Here is a 17,335-nt window from a genome sequence, read left to right as displayed (position 1 = left end):
TGGCCCTTGAAATACTCAAAATCTGCGAATTTAGCCTTGTCTGCTCTATAAGTAGAACAGTTTTCATCGGATCTTCCACAAACTTGCAGATAATGCTTGTTGTCATAATATCTCAGCCAAGTTCCATAACCAGCCAAATTGCCCCAGGCACTCTTGGATTATGGCCCTTGAGTTACTCGAAATCTGTGAATTTAGCCTTGTCCAGTTTTCATCCGATCTTCACCAAACTTGCAGACAATGTTTGTGGGCATAATATCTCGGCCAAGTTAGATAACCAGCAAAATCACCCCAGGCACTCTTGGATTATGGCCCTTGAATTAGGCCAAGTTCGATGACGGGTGTATTTTGTGACAGTCTGCCACTCTTGTTAATTTAATGGTTGTAACTGGCAAATTAAGAAAATCTGAGTAGAAAATTCTCTGTGAAAACTTTTTATTAAAATACCAAAAGAGTTATCTTCACAATAAAGTAGAAATGTCATTAACTAAGATACATATTTACAAAAATAGGTTGTAAAACTTTCATACAGAATACCTAATCTTATTCCACATGAATTGAACTATTCCTATTTCAAAGCAAGAGTAACACATAAATAAATGATATTTCTATGATAAAGCTGCTATGAACAGGTTGTCAAAATGTATAATGACAATTTTGTGTGTGTAAAGCAGTAGCTAATTTGACCAGATCTTTCCTTATCTTGCAATATTGTCAATATGAGTCAGTTAGGTTAATTATGACAATATTTCTTCTCAAAATGTAAATGTGGCTGCTTCTTGCATTATTGGAAAGTCATAATCTTGGTATAGGATAGCATTTAATTAAGTGAAATGTGATATAATATGGCAATGTCAAGATAGCTGCACTTAATGCAATAAAAATGAATACTTGCAAAATACACTGATTAATAATACCAAAAGAATAGTGGTTTAGCCTGAACAAATAGCGGTCAGTGGTTGTATGGGGAAAAGGGGACTATCATTTAAGTGGCTCATGAATAACAGTTAGAATAAGAAGCACAAAATAAATAGCTAGTACATAAATCTGTGAAATACACTGATATGTAAAAATGGTTTTGTTATTGTAAAAATATATTATAAAAATAGATATTTCAAAATCGGACTTCACACGAGCCATGTATGCTGAAATTGCACTTTATATGAGAAAAACAATGTACTGGTAACATAAAACACGAAGGTCATAACAATATTAAAATCTGAACAACATTAAAACAAGTTTGTGGTCAACTTTGACAGTATAGATATTTCAAGTCCACTGTTTGAATAGTTCTTCATCCTTTTTACTGTCAAATTTAGGAACAAAAGGAATTTGAATAATCTCAGTAAATCCCTCAGCTTTTGTTGGGGCACCAAAGTTTTTCTTATAGACATTGTAGCCAACATCTGGTATACGCCGAACACCTCCATTTGTCTGGTTTTGTCGAAAATAATTCAAGTGATGGGCAAGTTCAATTGGTGTATCCATTACAAAACAGCGACATGGCACACCTGTTGATTAACAAAGAAACATCTGACTGAAAACTGTTACCGTAACTCTGTTCCAATAAGAAAAACTATTACTTTGTAAGCTGTGAAAAGGAATACAGTTCACCCTATGTGTTCCTGGATTCTTACTGCTGTTATTTTGATCTCGAAGTACACTGTAATGTACAACTTCCCCACATCAGACAAAATTACAACATAAATAACCTCAAATATAGCGGCGTGTTTGGAATGACTGATTTAAGGTTACAGACCAGTAAAGACAATGGGCAAATAAAATATTCTCCATACAAGATATTGGCATTCTCCAGTTTTACGAAAAGCTGTGTGATATGGGCTTTGAACTCTCTTTGCGTCGAAGAATACGGTATTGCATAATAAGGATATGTAATCACCTGGAAATAGCCGAGTGACATTACGGGTCCAACACCTTAACAAGACAACTTCAACAGTAAAAGTTTATGTTAGTGGCTAGCCATAATTTTGAGTCAAACTGCTGGCCGTCTCCTAGCTTATTTATTACTTTGTTTACAACTCCTTGTCAGAGAAAAGTTATCTCTATTAAGGGGGATAGTTTCTTTTTCAGTAAACTAGTTTGATACGAATACAATATAACAACAACCTTTGTACAAAAAACACATTTCAGTCTTTCTTTTGGTGTATCTAAGCTGAGGTTATGCTGCACTTCTAAGAGCACAAGCTGTAACGATTTCTCACTTATGTTACTTGTATATTTCAATATATAGATTGATTATAAGAAAACAGAACTGAAATAATTGTAAGAAATTACCACATTTCTTAGCACAGTCAATAAATTCCTTCCTGGCTGCCGGTGTCGGATTGGTATTGTCAGCAACAACACTCTTCCCTGCTTTCAGAGCTTCAGTTGCTGCCTGGAAGAATGAAAACCTCAGAAACTGATTGACTCGAACATAAATAAGCCGCTTATTCAATTCTGATACGCCGAAACATTTATTTTCAGATAAATGAAAGATACCCTGTTTAGTTTTTTAATTTGCAAAAACGTGATGTTTGTAAAAGCATAAAATATAATAATCAGTTAGTGTCTCAGCAAAAAAATGTAAAACTAAAAGCTTAGCTGATAATGGTTTAATTCGGTTACATTCAGCTGGACTGTTATAACCATTTGATCCTGAGAGTGGGCACTACGGTCAATTTATTAATGTTACTCAAACTGGCACTCAGAACTGTTGGTTTGAAAACCTGCTTACAGTGAAGACTTTTTTTTCGTGTGAGGATGTACGCTATCCAACTGGTTTGCATTTTGGTGGTTCTACCCAGATCATGTTCATCTGTTCCGGAAATGATGCCTGAAGTGGTACCTGGTGTTATTCTCTATTACTTTAATTACCTTTACACATTTCTGCATGGTTCCCATGGTATCTCTGTTTACTGCTATATAGCCGTGAGGTTCAAAGTAACGTTTCCTGAAGGTACTTTTTCCTGTAGCTGGAGCACCAACCATTATTACCATCTCTGGAGACTGAAAAATATGGATATTCTTTTATTAAAGGATTTATTTTTGTTTTAAATATTTTACCTGAAATATTAAAAATTAAGACGACCTAAGACTGCAAAACAATCTGCACCTCTTTTTACTCAAAAGGTTTTGTTCATATTTTCTTTTTCCATGGTTTTTTCTTTCATTCATTAGCCTAATTCTATTCTGCAATTCAAATTGCACAAGGATTAAAGATATCCAATGGCCATCTTTCACCACAATATTGTTTCTTTAGATATTTTCTTCAAATGTATAAAACCCTCATCAAATTTATTTAATTTGACTAAATATATAAGTAAGTTTTCATATAGAGTTACATTAATAATTAAATGTCATGCAGTAACAGTTGAATATTAAAAAACAGCCAGTTTTTGTAGTGGTAACTGCATTTATCTATACATATATACAGTGTGTACTATTTTAAACCTAATGCATAGTACTGTTAATACACGTAAACTTGTTAATTTTATGTTTACATAAACTATATGAAGTAATTGTTTATGTTTTTAAATTTTGAAATTTGGATCTAATATACCTTTAAAATAAATATAATGTTGTATTCAGCGTTTTAAACATAAATTTGAAGGCAAAATCAAATTTTTCTCAACCTACGTACTTAACTTTCCTAAAACTACTTTTGACATACCTTACTGTGGTACTCTTTCTTTTCTGCTGCAACTTTTCCTAAGACTGTGGTTGGATCTATGGTCTGCCATGCAAACTTTGCTGGACTCTCACCAAGGAAAAATTCCTCTGGGGTCTGAAACTCTAAGAAAATAAACTGGTATTTGACAGACAATAAACAAAGGAACCAATAGTAATTCAACAATACAATGTATGTAAAATATTCAAATGAATTTGCTACCACATAATTCAAAGGACTGTTTGAAAAACTGATTTTACCCTGAAAAGGCATTTCAGGTAATTTAGTTATATAAAGACATTATTTCCAACTCTTTGGGTATTTACTCCTTCTGACATATTTCAAATCCAAACAAGTACATAACACTTTATTGACAGATAATTAATTTAAGTTTATATGCAGGACATGAAGATTATACACCTCATGCAATTGTATAATTCAACAACTTATTTTATCTATGCGTTTCAATAGGAAAACTTACTGACTCCAAGATTGGCAGCAAACTTTCTGTCACTACATGAGAAATCCTTGGGTTTACCAGGTGCCCACTCCTTGGCTCTGCCCGCGGCATCTCCAACATACAAGCATTTGGATCGGTCAACCTAAAAATAAATGAAACTTGAATCTAACAGAATAACCTATAACAAAGGTATGTTTTACACAATTGTCAAGCCACTCTTTAAAATTAGTAAAATTCTTAAGATTTACAATGGCCATATATTGACTTTCATAAGATAATATAAATATGTTTGCTTATAATGTTTAGTACAAAAGAACTTCAAGGGCGAAATAGGGAAGAACTTAAAAATGATAGTTATTAAGAAGTAATTAGATCTAGGGAAAAATACCAACAAAGACACCTTAAGTTTGTTGTGATCATTTTATGTAAGAAAATCATAGGGTGTTTGACTAAATGAAATTATGCATTATAGTCTATTCAGGTAGTTTGCATAAATGGTCGTGCCAGCGTGTGTAAGAATTACCTTAACTCCTTGGTTACATTTAGATTCCCAATACTCCCACATCATGGTACTTGGTTTTCTATACTGGTTCTCTCCTGTACAGACAAACGCCTGAAAAAGAGCGGGAAATTAGCACATTGTATACCCCAAATATATACATCGGTGCTACCTACAAACAAAAACCTATCTATGTTCTACCTGTGTCACAAGTATGTACTAATCCCCAACGATAACAAGGTTCCCGCCGAAACGCAAGGACGATTTTATTTTATGATAACCGATGAAATACCAACCCATAATGCTTACACATTACCTTCTAAGTAAATATTAGTATTTCTTTCATCTTAAATATACCCTGATTATATGGAAACATAGCTCAGTCAGGTAAAACGCAGATAGCAATTGAAATAAGCAAATCATTTTGTGGGTTCGAATCTTCGTGAGCTTGTTTTCAATTTTTGTCTGTTTGTGTTTTTTTTTTCTTTTCGTTTTCATTTTTACTTCCGTATTTCTTGTTTTTTTCTTTGATGGTTTGTATTTGTATGTATGCCTTTATATAACAAAACAGTATGTTTATTATTTGCATGGCTTAAATGCATGCATTTAGTCAATATCATCTTTAATATAATGCTAAACTTTTCTGATCTGCCATGATATCGGCTTAAGATACTTCTCTGTTGTGTTGACACATAGTTTATGAAGAAATCTACATGTTTATGAGAAATAAAAAGTTATTGTCGATGCTGAGTTTCGAACCCACACGGCAAAAGATCTGTTTAACATGGACTGCATGCTTTACCACTGAGCTAATTTGCAATTGGTACAAAATCTAGAAATATTTAGATTGTAACATGTTAGAAAAATGTTGAATTCCCTATGTTCCATTTTAATCTATTTATAGTCATGTTTGTAAATATCAAGTTATCGTTGGGGAATAGTATAAATAATCTACCTATGTTGCAAATACATGAACCGTGCCATGAGAAAACCAACATAGTGGCTTTGCGACCAGCATGGATCCAGACCAGCCTGCGCATCCGCGCAGTCTGATCAGGATCCATGCTGTTCGCTTTTAAAGCCTATTTGAACTGGAGAAACTGTTAGCGAACAGCATGGATCCTGATCAGACTGCGCGGATGCGCAGGCTGGTCTGGATCCATGCTGGTCGCAAAGCCACTATGTTGGTTTTCTCATGGCACGGCTCATATACAAAATTTACCTCTGTTGTTGTACTTGAGTTGTAACTATTTTCAAATTTATATAACATTTCTAATAGTGTTCTTGTGTTGCAAATATATCAAACACAAAAGTAATTACACTGCACACAGAAACGCACTATTTTGTGAGCGTGACATACATTGTAACGTGAGTAAAATATATTTTTAACGCTGTTTCATACACTGACAGTAATATATCTGTAGAAACTTTCAGTATCAAACATTACTTGCAAACTTAACAGCTGAAATGCTTTTCTTACATTTTACCATGGATAAATACCCCGAAAGTGTTATTTGCAATTGATATGTATATCATTATAAAATTATCTTGATATGATAATTTCCGGCTTTTCGGAAATCGTAAGCTATAATGTAAATAAAATATATGTAATATAAGAAATTAAGCGTAAAATGCATCTTATAAAATATGGAAATGTATAGCCTGTTTTGCAATCAAAATGATGTAATAAGCTTTTAACTTACTAAGACTGGTATATCCAATGCCTTTATAATTGCTTCAATTTTTCTCTGCAGTTCTTCTGGTGTAACCTTTAGTTTCTCAATACCCGCTTGATTCGTAAAGAAAATCACTCTGAACCCATCCTTATGAAGCCCCCTCAATTTACCTGGAACACTTTCATCCCACCACTCCCAGTCGGATGCTCCTGAAATTGCCAGAGTTTACGAAGATGTAATTGTTCTTCGATGTAAATAGATCTAATTTGAGTAAATGCAATAACAAAATTAATTGATGACTGTCATTTCCGAGTAAACAATAACAAATAAAGTCATCGTAAGTTGCAAAACACATGCACTCCAAAGCAAAGACTATAATTGGGTGTTATTGCGACGTGCTTTTTGCTGTTTGTTTTTGCTATTTGCTTTCTGCGTTTTGCATTTATGTTTTGCCTCTTGTGTTTTGCTATTTGTCTTTTGCTAGTTTGCTTTTTTAAAAATACATGCCTATAGCTATAAATAATAAAATCTGTAAGATCCTTTGGAAGCAAAGAATGCAACCAAGAATAATAATAGCAGACTCGGTTTGATCGAGTCTGTTCATGACATGTAATGAAATGTGCAACACCTCGATCTCACGCCCCCTAGCACCGGTTTAAGTGAAACACAAGAAATTAACGTAAAGCATTTTTAAAAATAAAAAATTGGTACATTAGTATTTTGAATTTCTATAGCAGTGAGATCGGTTGCATTTTAAGAAATCCCTATAGATCTACAATATGTTTTATTCTTTTAGCGTTTTGATGTTTTGGTATTTTTGCGTCTTGATTCTTGCAGAAAGCGTGTCGCACCGGGAATCCATATTTTTCTACATTCCCAGTAGTTTCCGGACCCAAGTAGTTTTCCGGACCTTTTACATTTCGTGCTGTATAGACTTTACGACGTCGTAAAGCATCTGGGTAACAATATCATATCATCTACACCTTTGTTGCCTTTAAATAGCAGCGAAAACCAAGCATTACCGAACTTATTTATTATCTGAATATCCCGGTTGTTTCAATTTACTTCGATGTAATGTTTACACAAGAAATTGTCAACTGCAGGGGAATTCCAGTTACAGTGCGCATGCGCAGAAATTGAGGCCCCTTGAAGGTAAACATCAGTCAATTGATGCTCCCATTTACAGATGATACAGTAAAAACATTCCGATAGTAATGAAATAACCAATGAAAGTCAGAAAAAATCGACCTATTCACACTACGGCATTAAATCATCGATTAAAAATAGAAACCAAAATAGACAGGGATTTACCTATGACACCGTCTATCAATCAAATATCTAGCCCGAGTGGCCAGGGCGTTAGACTACTAATGTTGAGACCGGTCTTGTTCTTTTTTTAAAGTTGTTAATTATATCAAAAGTTCTTAATTTCTTTTTTTGTAATATTACCAGTCCGCTAAATACGTCCCGTCATTTTAGCGTGAGGTTGCTTGCAAACGTCATTCAAACGTAATTAGACGTAACTGTTATGAGCGTATTATAAATCTGGTATTTGTTAAATTCTTGAAATATTCTTTTCAAATCATCATCATGCCTTAGAATTATGTTTTAATTTTGAATATATATAACGAAATCGGAAATCTTTGCTTTTACAGAAAGCTTACAACTTTTACAATGAAAGGTCCGGAAAACTACTCGGACTAACTGAGATATTAATGGAATTAATTGCCCCGTTCGAGGCCTCGTCTACATTTGTGTTATGAACGCAAGTGTAATACGAATTTTGCATGGTGTTAACGAAGAACCTAGCTTTTTTCTGTGAAAATTTTATGTTTCTACTATGTTTTGTTTGAAAATTACTGGCAAAAAATAGCGATTTCGGTCCGGAAACTACGTGATGATAAAGTACCCGTCTAACAAGTTACAAGATCAATGTCAGTGCGTCAGTATGAAAGCGAAACTGAAAATAAACTCATCTGAAGTCAGTAACGAACCATAAAAGTAAACTGATATCAGCATTTGACAAACTCCTTCAGTCTGAAATCTTCGTTATTTACCTGTTGCAAATTTCCTTCCGCTTGCAGTCTTTATTACCGTAAAATCGATGTCAAAACCTGCAGCTTTCTGACACCCAGGTAATGTTGAGGAAGTAAGTGTCAGAAGAGGGCATACATTTTTCACAACCTCACCATAATAATCCCATTTTAAATTGTCACTTAAATCAGTCTCCCCTTTAGCACGTTTAGCTTTAATTTCTGCCTGTTCAGCAGCTTTCCGTTTTAATCCCCGTTGTCTACCACTCATGTTTGCAAAATAACGAATAAGGTAATTTCTGTTGATGTTCTGTATTTATACACAACACACAGTACACCGGAAGTGGTAACGTCTATCTATATACAGGCTGACGGACAAGTATAAACATGATATTTTGATATTGATTTCCCACTGTGCTATTTATACTTAAGGTTACATGTACTTGATATTGATAACGACAGTTAACGTATTGATTGATGAAAAGAAGTTGTGTCAAGTAACGTGATTATATACCATCAAATGCTTTAGTAGCTGGCAATAGCCGCCATCCGGTATAAATACATATCTGACCTGGTTTTGCACCAGCCACGGTTGTTACAGGTAAGTATTATTTTAATTCGTTTAGTAAGGTTTCCGATTTATATAAACATATCTTCAGTTAAATTATTAATGCCTTACATTTCGAGGGCTGAACGCAATACTGTAGTACTTAACTCATATCAAATAAAGAAGGAGTTACGACAGTATTGCGTTTAACCCTCGATTTGTACTTTATTTAAGCGGATTACGTTAATTATACGGGTAAACACATTGATAATTTGATTGTTCTTGTTCCTATTTTTGACTTCGGCGGTCGTATGTATCGTCGTTTAATGTTTAAAATTAGAGCAGTGTTAAAATTTGTAACTGCGCATGTCAAGAAATACAAGATGTGAATGTAAAGAATATCTTTCAAAACCATTAAATATCTTTATACGACTATTTAATGCAGTATGTATGAAAGCCATGTCTAATGAAAGTGGACGATTGTTAAGGAGATTTTTTATAATGTTGCGAGAACTTTATACCCAACCATTTTGCATTTATTATATTGTTCATGCCATGTTACTGGGTGTATATGCATTTATAATGTGAATTACGTATGTAATAGAATATTTGTAAAAAGTTGGCAATAGTATTAGTATTTCCATTTTACTAATCACAGAAATGGAGGTATCAGGGAGAAAAGGAGCAACGTCAATGACAGACAGCATCAGTCAGTCATCTACAGACGACTACGATATTTCGTGTCAGCCATGTTCGTTTGAGGGAAATAATGTTGCAGCTGAAGGTTACTGTCGAACTTGCAGTGAATATCTCTGCAAGACCTGTCTTAGCGTACACCGTAAACAATCAGTTACAAGGAAACATATCATTCTTGGAAATGACCAAATGCCAAAGGTGCTACCGAAAAATCAAGATGTTTGCACTAGACCTTGTAACGTCCATGTTCAAGAAATAGTAAAATTCTATTGTAAAAGTCACGATATTGTTGGATGTGGTGACTGTATGGTATTAGATCATAAAACATGCAAAGTAGACCTTGTTGCAAATGTATCGAGCGTGACTGACGATGAAAAAAGAGAACTGAGAAAACAAATTGACCAGTTTGAAAAAGAGATTGAGAAATCAAAACAAATGATCAAGTCTTCCGAGCAGGGTATTGCAGACAATTACTCAAAAGTTAGGCAAGATATTAATGCGTTTAGAGAAGAAATTAATAAGAGTCTTGATAAAATGGAAGCTGAACTTGTTTTAGAGGCAAAGAAGGCGGATGAAGAAGCTCAAGATATAATCTTTGAAGTGTCAAAGGAGTTACAAACGCTTGAGATGGATTTGAAACAATTATCCTCGGAAACAAAAGGTAACACTGGCGGGCGCAGTGATCTATTTATATTACTGAAACAAGGAAAGTCTAAAATGAGTTACATGAAAATGTCGCATACACACCTGAACAATAAAGGCAAAATACGATTATTTGAATTTGAAAGAAACGATGCCGTCAGTAAACTGTTTTCAGGAAATGCATCCATCGGTGCTTTGAAAATGTTGCAATCAAAACCTAAGGAATCGAATCAAATACCACAACATCAAACGACGATGCAAGAAAACATCATGGAGACGGAATCGTCTTATGTAGGAAAGATTGAAATCAAGGATACAAGTGCAAAATTTGAACCAAAATTATCAGGAATTGCTTTGCTATCAGTTGACGAACTCGTTGTAGCTGACAATCGTCAACACAATATTAGGTTGATAAATTTACAGAACAACGAAATAAAGAATACGCTTCCTCTAAATGCTGCACCTTTTGATATAGCACGGATGGATGAAAATTGTGCGGCAGTAACTTTACCTGCGAAAATGTTGATCAAAATCATATCATCTAGCAATGGTATATTAACAGAACAAAGTGATATCTCAGTAAGCGGTGAATGCTATGGTATTTGTTATTACTTAGATGGATTTGTTGTGTCTTTTCTACGGCCTGGAAAAGTTGAGATGTTAGACAGTGGTGGCAGCACTATACGATCTTTTGTTTCAGATTCAAGTGGAAAGAACTTGTTTTCCAGTCCGCAGTATGTAGGTATTTGCCAGTCTTCGAAATATATATATGTGTCAGATTCTGGCAAGCAAGAAGTGATTGCTATAACAACAGACGGCAAGACCATTGGTGTGTATAAAGAATCCATATGGCCACAAGGGTTGTTTGTCTTGGAAGATGGAAAATTTCTTGTGTTGATGTATGTAGGTGATATCAGTGTGATTTCCACCGAATGTGTTAAACAAAAAACAATGGTTGCAATGAAAGATAACTTGAAATGGGTGTGGGCAATCTGCTACAGTTACGAACACAAGAAACTATTTGTGAGCAACGGAAATGGAAGATATATCAATGTATACCAATTCAAATGAGCAATTAGATATTTGAAAATAGAAATGCTTTCGTGACTTTTTTTTCATTTTCATTTCTATATCTGCATTTACTTAATAGTATACCCCTGTAATCTTTCGAAATAAACTACACACCACGGTAATAGATGTACAACGAGAATAAGAAGTAAATGTCACAAACTGGTCAGTTCTGGAAGATTGATGCAAGTTAAAAGTGTTTATCACAATTTTGTAATAATATACAGAACTTTGATATGGCATGAAAGACAGTAAAAATGTTTGGCATTTGATAGCCATAAATAAAACGAATATAATTATTCAACTTTACGCTCTTGGTAGGACGAGACACGTTTTGAAATCGACTAAATGTTGTCACAGCCATACAAGAATTGTAGATATTACAATATGTCTACCTTCATTATTTCATTTGAAACATTAATATTTCATGCGTCGGATTTTTTTGTTAAGCTATGGGACGTTCTTAATGAACATAGGTATTTTAAGTATCCGTCTAGAAAAAGTTGTCTCCCTTTGAAAATGAATGCCATTTGTAAAGAAATAAAGATAAACAATTGCTGAAAACTGTGTTTCACCTTGTTATGTGAAATTTCACCACTCGCACGCTATTGCAAATGCATCAAAACGAACATGTGTAACAGTACTTTGAAAATGGTGGGTTTTTAAAGGCGTTTGACTGTCCGGAAGTGGGGATCCTTTAGGCAGTTCTTTTCCAGAATTTAATGTTTATATCAGTATACTGACACTAGTTTCGTAAAGTAATATACACGTTTTACATGCTGTTTAATTTTCATGTTAAACAACTCTTTCTTTCTTTGATTTGATGTTGTTTGATTTTTGTTTCTCAAAACGTAATGCTAAGCCAGGTCATCAAAACGAAACATGTCGGAGATGCCCCAATGCCATATTAATATTAGTGATGGTTTTCCAAATCAACGATAGATATATTTGTAATGTATTACTATTGCATAAACAATTCATTTATTTAAACAATTTATCTAGTTGTACTTTTACCGCTGTTAGAAACTGGTTTTGGTGTGTAACGTATTTCGAACTATTACAGGGTAATAAATGCAGCTGCATATGTAAGCGTATTAATATACACAGTACAATATAATATAATGTTGGTAATTAAACTTAATGGACAGGTATGAGGTGTTATTTGTAAATAACTGTAGCTTATTCACTTATTTGTTTGCAATATTGTTATGATAATTGAAAAGCGATAACCAATACAACATACATGAATTTTGTTTTACATTCATTGCTCATCCTTTCACAAATGTAAAAAGCCCCAGAATTAAGTTAGAATTATATAAATTGTAAACAATTTACTTGTTACTTGTTGTTTTGCTATTACCATAGTACTTTTCTGATGTTAAGAGTACGCTAAGAGCAATATTTTGTTACTGCCACTTCAAAAGTTTAACAAATTCAAACCTTGCCATCATATAAATTTATTCGTTAAGGTTTCGATGGAGGCCTTGAGAAACAAAAATCAAACAACAGCAAATCATAGAAAGAAAGAGTTGTTTCACATGAAAATTGAACAGCATGTAAAACATGTATATTACTTTACGAAACAAGTGTCAATATACTGATATAAACATTGAATTCTGGAAAAGGGCTGCCTAAAGGGGCTCCACTTCCGGACAGTTAAACGCCTTTAAAAACTCACCATTTTCAAAGAACAGTTACACATGTTCGTTTTGATGCATTTGCAATAGAGTGCGAGTGGTGAAATTTCGCATAACAAGGTGAAACACAGTTTTCAGCAATTGTTTATCTTTATTTCTTTACAAAAGGCATTCATTTTCAAAGGGAGACAACTGTTCCCGATTATTTTAAGTACAAATGGCATTCATTTTCAAAGGGAAACAACTTTTTCCGATTATTTTAAGTAATCTTTGAGAAAAAGTTGTCTCCCTTTGAAAATGAATGCCATTTGTTAAGAAAAAAAGATAAATAATTGCTGAAAACTATGTTCCACCTTGTTACGTGAAATTTCACCACTCGCACGCTATTGCAAATGCATCAAAACAAACATGTGTAACAGTTCTTTGAAAATGGTGAGTTTTTAAAGGCGTTTAACTGTCCGGAAGTGGAGCCCCTTTAGGCAGCCCTTTTCCGGAATTCAATGTTTATATCAGTATACTGACACTTGTTTCGTAAAGTAATATACATGTTTTACATGCTGTTCAATTTTCATGTCAGACAACTCTTTCTTTCTATGATTTGGTGTTGTTTGATTTTTGTTTCTCAAGGCCTCCATCGAAACCTTAAAATTACAACTTTAACCCATTCTGGAAAAGTCACAAAAATATAGTTAAATACCTCGAATAAGAAAATGGTAACACAAATAAAATTATGTAGTTGTCGTGCCGTGGCTTTTAATATATTCATATGATACAGAACCAGTTTCTCTTAGGCGCACCTGTTTATTCTTATAAACACAACTTTTTTATGAGTACTTTGGTGTCATTTTTGGGGTGACGTTTAAAACGTATAAAAATACATTTGTACGTGATTTGATATTTTTGGAATGTTAGTAAGTTATTAACACCTGTGGGGGAAAGCTTTGCTTCATATAAGCCCTATATGTATATTCAGTAAGTTTTAGGATATAGACAAAAGTAGTAAATAGCAAGTTAGCTGTTATGTTTAGAGAGCATATAAAATGTATTGAAAACCAAGTTATGAACCAGGTAGGTTATAATGCAATATGTAATCTAAACAAATGTATATTGTTCGCGACAATCGTTTTGCACAGGCGTTTGCACGCTTGAATTTGTTTATCACCACCGTTCCATGCTTGTGTATGAAAAAAAATTGGAACCATGACCTTGCCGTTGCATGATTGTTCGTAAGAGGAGACTAATAGTGTTTCACTGTATAAATTTCATTCAAACAGGTATAACAGGTTTAATTCCATATCCCATATTTTTATTTTGATGTAAATGGGATGTGAAACCAAATTTATGTTTAGTCCTGTTTGGGGCCATTTAAACTTTACTGGGTTGGTGCGCCGTAAAACCCAAATAAAATCAAATGGTCCATAGTATATAAACCAGAAACGCATACAATCTAAAACAATGTATGTGGGGGGGGGGGGGGGGCATTCGATTTGCATTTGTTTGATTGTCTACTTTATTTGTGTCGCATGCATCTCAAAATTGTGTTTGACGCAGACTCCCCAAACTCTCTTAGAATATTATTCAGCATATGGTGTACATATGGATGATGATAATAAATCCACAATACATGGATAATCGAACCTATGTATAAGAACCTTGCAACTTCACAACCTCTCTTGGACGTATCAAAAATGGTCTTTATGTATAGATCTTTCATTTGCATATATTAACATCGGTCTAGAAACCAGACGGTCTGTGTCTAAGTGTGGTCTTAACATTCGATTGTTCTTGTGTTTTATACCCCCGGTACTGTCACAATACAGCACAGAAGCACAAAATATCGTTTTACATAAATAAGTCATATCTATATCTAATGCTAGTTACTTTAAGCATATCTGATTGAAATGTGGTGAGCTATTTCCTCTGTAAATTGACATAAATGTTTAGATAATGAAACTTCTGCAATTCTGAAACAAGAATACTGAGTAAGATTTGCATCTGTTTCAGCTTTTCCTGTTTCACCAAACAGTTAAGGTTATTTTGTTACAAGTTGTGAGAATGAATCTGAAATTACAGGAGTTTTAATATATGCTTATACGATAATATGCTCTTTTGTGTTAAACCTAACCTTTTGTAATTTTATATATTTCCAATTTAAGATGAAACTTTTGAATATTGGATCAAAAAAATAAATATTTTCTATATAAAATTTAGACGTTTGTTTGTTTGACTGTTTATAATAATAACTAGAACTGTCACAGGAGTGACGAATAGTCATGGCCATGATTGAAAACTTTGTGAAAAAATTCTGGTTTGTAGCCAATGTCAAAGTCGAGCTTGTCCCATATTCGATGATGTTACACCTGTTCATCAAAAATTATTTAAATCTGTCAAACCTTTCATGAGTCCGGAAAGCATGAGTTTGGCAAATTTTAAGTTGAAAAGGGGCCGTAACTACGTTAAAAATGGTGTTTTGTAGGCAAAGTCAAACTTGACCTGTATTTTATGATGTTACGCCTGTGTACCAAAATTTATTTAAATCTGTCAAGCCTTTCATGTGTTATTGTCCGGAAACCATGAAAACCAACGGACCGACAGACAGACAAGCTCACTCCTATATTACCGCCCCAATACCAAACAAACAAACAAACAAAAATAACAAATAAATCTTCGTTTGTGGGGGCATAATAATTCTAACGTTTACTACGTTTCATCGTTCAGATGCTAGACTAACTAACCACTCGAAATAACGGCCCAACAAACCACCCTGGTTCGGTTCCTTCGCATCTGAACTTTGCACCGTGGTAAATCAGACGATCAAACATGAGAAGGGCTTGGTCTTGGCTGATGATTTCTGAGTTCATATGAGTAAAAAAAAATAGCTGCATAGTGTTATGTCATTTAACTTGTAAAGTGGATCTTGTTGCCAACGTATTAACGATTTACTGACTGACGATAAAAATAATCATAATAACATATTTATAACAGAAATGCTCTCAGTATTTGTTGTTGATAGTTTTATTGTAAAAATAAATGTGACCTGGACAGACTTTCTGACATAGATGTAGATCTATATCACATTGAAAAGACGTTGTTATGAGAATAATATGGAAGTTGTAAATTGATGTAGATATTTTAATCTTGTCACAATATAACCACATCACAACTCGTTAAAAAATCGAACACTTTTTGTTACATAATTGAAACATGAATTATGCAAAATATTCTTATAAATTTCAAATTAAAGCTATGATTAGGAAATCAATATTCTGCATGTATTGTTACAAAATATCTAAAACGGGATTTTACATTGTTATTTTGTTTTTGTTTGTTTGTTTTGGGTTTAACGCCGTTTTTCAACAGTATTTCAGTCATGTAACGGCGGGCAGTTAACCTAACCAGTGTTCCTGGATTCTGTACCAGTACAAACCTGTTCTCCGCAAGTAACTGCCAACTTCCCCACATGAATCAGAGGTGGAGGACTAATGATTTCAGACACAATGTCGTTTATCAAATAGTCACGGGGAACACACGCCCCGCCCGAGGATCGAACACACGACCCCGTGATCTTTAGACCGACTTTGTTAATCCCCCGTCACAAATGGTGGGGGATATAGGAATGGTCTCTGTCCGTCCGTCTTTCCGTCCGTCCTTCCGTCCGTCCGTCCGTAACAATCCTGCTCTGTATCTCCTAAACCCCTTGAAGGATTTTCATGAAACTTGGGTCAAATGATCACCTCATCAAGACAGATAATGTGCAGAACCTATGAGTCAGCCATGTCGGCTCAAGGTCAAGGTCACAACTCAAGGCCAAAGGTTTGAGCCTTCCATTTGGTGTCCGCTCTGTATCTCCTAAACCCCTTGTAGGATAATCATGAAACTTGGGTCAAATGATCATCTCATCCAGACGATGTGCAGAACTTATAAGTCAGCCACATCGGCTCAAGGTCAAGGTCACAATCCAAGGTCAAAGTTTTAAGCCTTCCATTTCGTGTCCGCTCTGTATCTCCTAAACCCCTTGAAGGATAATCATGAAACTTGGGTCTAATGATCACCTTATCAAGAAGATGTGCAGAGCTTATGAGTCAGCCATGTCGGCTCAAGGTCAAGGTCACAGTCCAAGGTCAAAGTTTTAAGCCTTCCATTTCGTGTCCGCTCTGTATCTCCTAAACCCCTTGAAGGATAATCATGAAACTTGGGTCTAATGATCACCTTATCAAGAAGATGTGCAGAATTTATGAGTCAGCCATTTCGGCTCAAGGTCAAGGTCAAAAGTTTGAGTCTTCCATTTTGTGTCTGCTCTGTAACCCCTAAACCCCTTGAAGGATTTTCATAAAGCATTGGTCAAATGATCACCTCATCAAGATGATGTGCAGAACTCATGTGTCAGCCATGTCGGCTGAAGGTCAAGGT

At 34.5% G+C, this 17,335-nt stretch overlaps 2 protein-coding genes across 2 annotated transcripts; one reads left to right on the top strand and one right to left on the bottom strand.

The window, feature by feature from the left end:
* Nucleotides 1-415: 415 nt before the first annotated feature.
* LOC123525568 (bifunctional polynucleotide phosphatase/kinase-like) lies at nucleotides 416-8,719 on the bottom strand. Its single transcript, XM_045304711.2, has 8 exons — nucleotides 8,360-8,719; nucleotides 6,330-6,511; nucleotides 4,651-4,740; nucleotides 4,149-4,269; nucleotides 3,671-3,792; nucleotides 2,875-3,006; nucleotides 2,293-2,395; nucleotides 416-1,508 (listed from the first exon to the last, which is right to left on the bottom strand). The coding sequence occupies exons 1-8, from the start codon at nucleotides 8,604-8,606 to the stop codon at nucleotides 1,267-1,269; spliced, it is 1,239 nt and encodes a 412-aa protein (XP_045160646.2). The 5' UTR covers nucleotides 8,607-8,719; the 3' UTR covers nucleotides 416-1,266.
* A 64-nt stretch (nucleotides 8,720-8,783) lies between these two features.
* LOC123525567 (E3 ubiquitin-protein ligase TRIM71-like) lies at nucleotides 8,784-12,750 on the top strand. Its single transcript, XM_045304710.2, has 2 exons — nucleotides 8,784-8,936; nucleotides 9,541-12,750. Exon 2 carries the CDS (start codon nucleotides 9,543-9,545, stop codon nucleotides 11,289-11,291), a length of 1,749 nt encoding a protein of 582 aa, XP_045160645.2. The 5' UTR covers nucleotides 8,784-8,936; nucleotides 9,541-9,542; the 3' UTR covers nucleotides 11,292-12,750.
* Nucleotides 12,751-17,335: the final 4,585 nt, after the last annotated feature.

This window comes from Mercenaria mercenaria, chromosome 3 (assembly GCF_021730395.1).
Source record: "Mercenaria mercenaria strain notata chromosome 3, MADL_Memer_1, whole genome shotgun sequence".
NCBI classification, from domain to species: Eukaryota; Metazoa; Mollusca; class Bivalvia; order Venerida; family Veneridae; genus Mercenaria; species Mercenaria mercenaria.
This window is presented reverse-complemented; position numbering and strand designations above follow the sequence as displayed.

What these genes read in the sequence shown, in the direction of transcription:
- LOC123525568 (XM_045304711.2), bottom strand. Translation starts at nt 8,606, where the DNA reads ATGAGTGGTAGACAACGGGGATTAAAACGGAAAGCTGCTGAACAGGCA. An exon ending in CATTGGATATACCAGTCTTA is followed by an intron (nt 4,741 to 6,329) that starts GTAAGTTAAAAG and finishes GCTCTTTTTCAG; the next exon opens with GCGTTTGTCTGTACAGGAGA. An exon ending in AGAAAGAGTACCACAGTAAG is followed by an intron (nt 3,007 to 3,670) that starts GTATGTCAAAAG and finishes CATATTTTTCAG; the next exon opens with TCTCCAGAGATGGTAATAAT.
- LOC123525567 (XM_045304710.2), top strand. Translation starts at nt 9,543, where the DNA reads ATGGAGGTATCAGGGAGAAAAGGAGCAACGTCAATGACAGACAGCATC.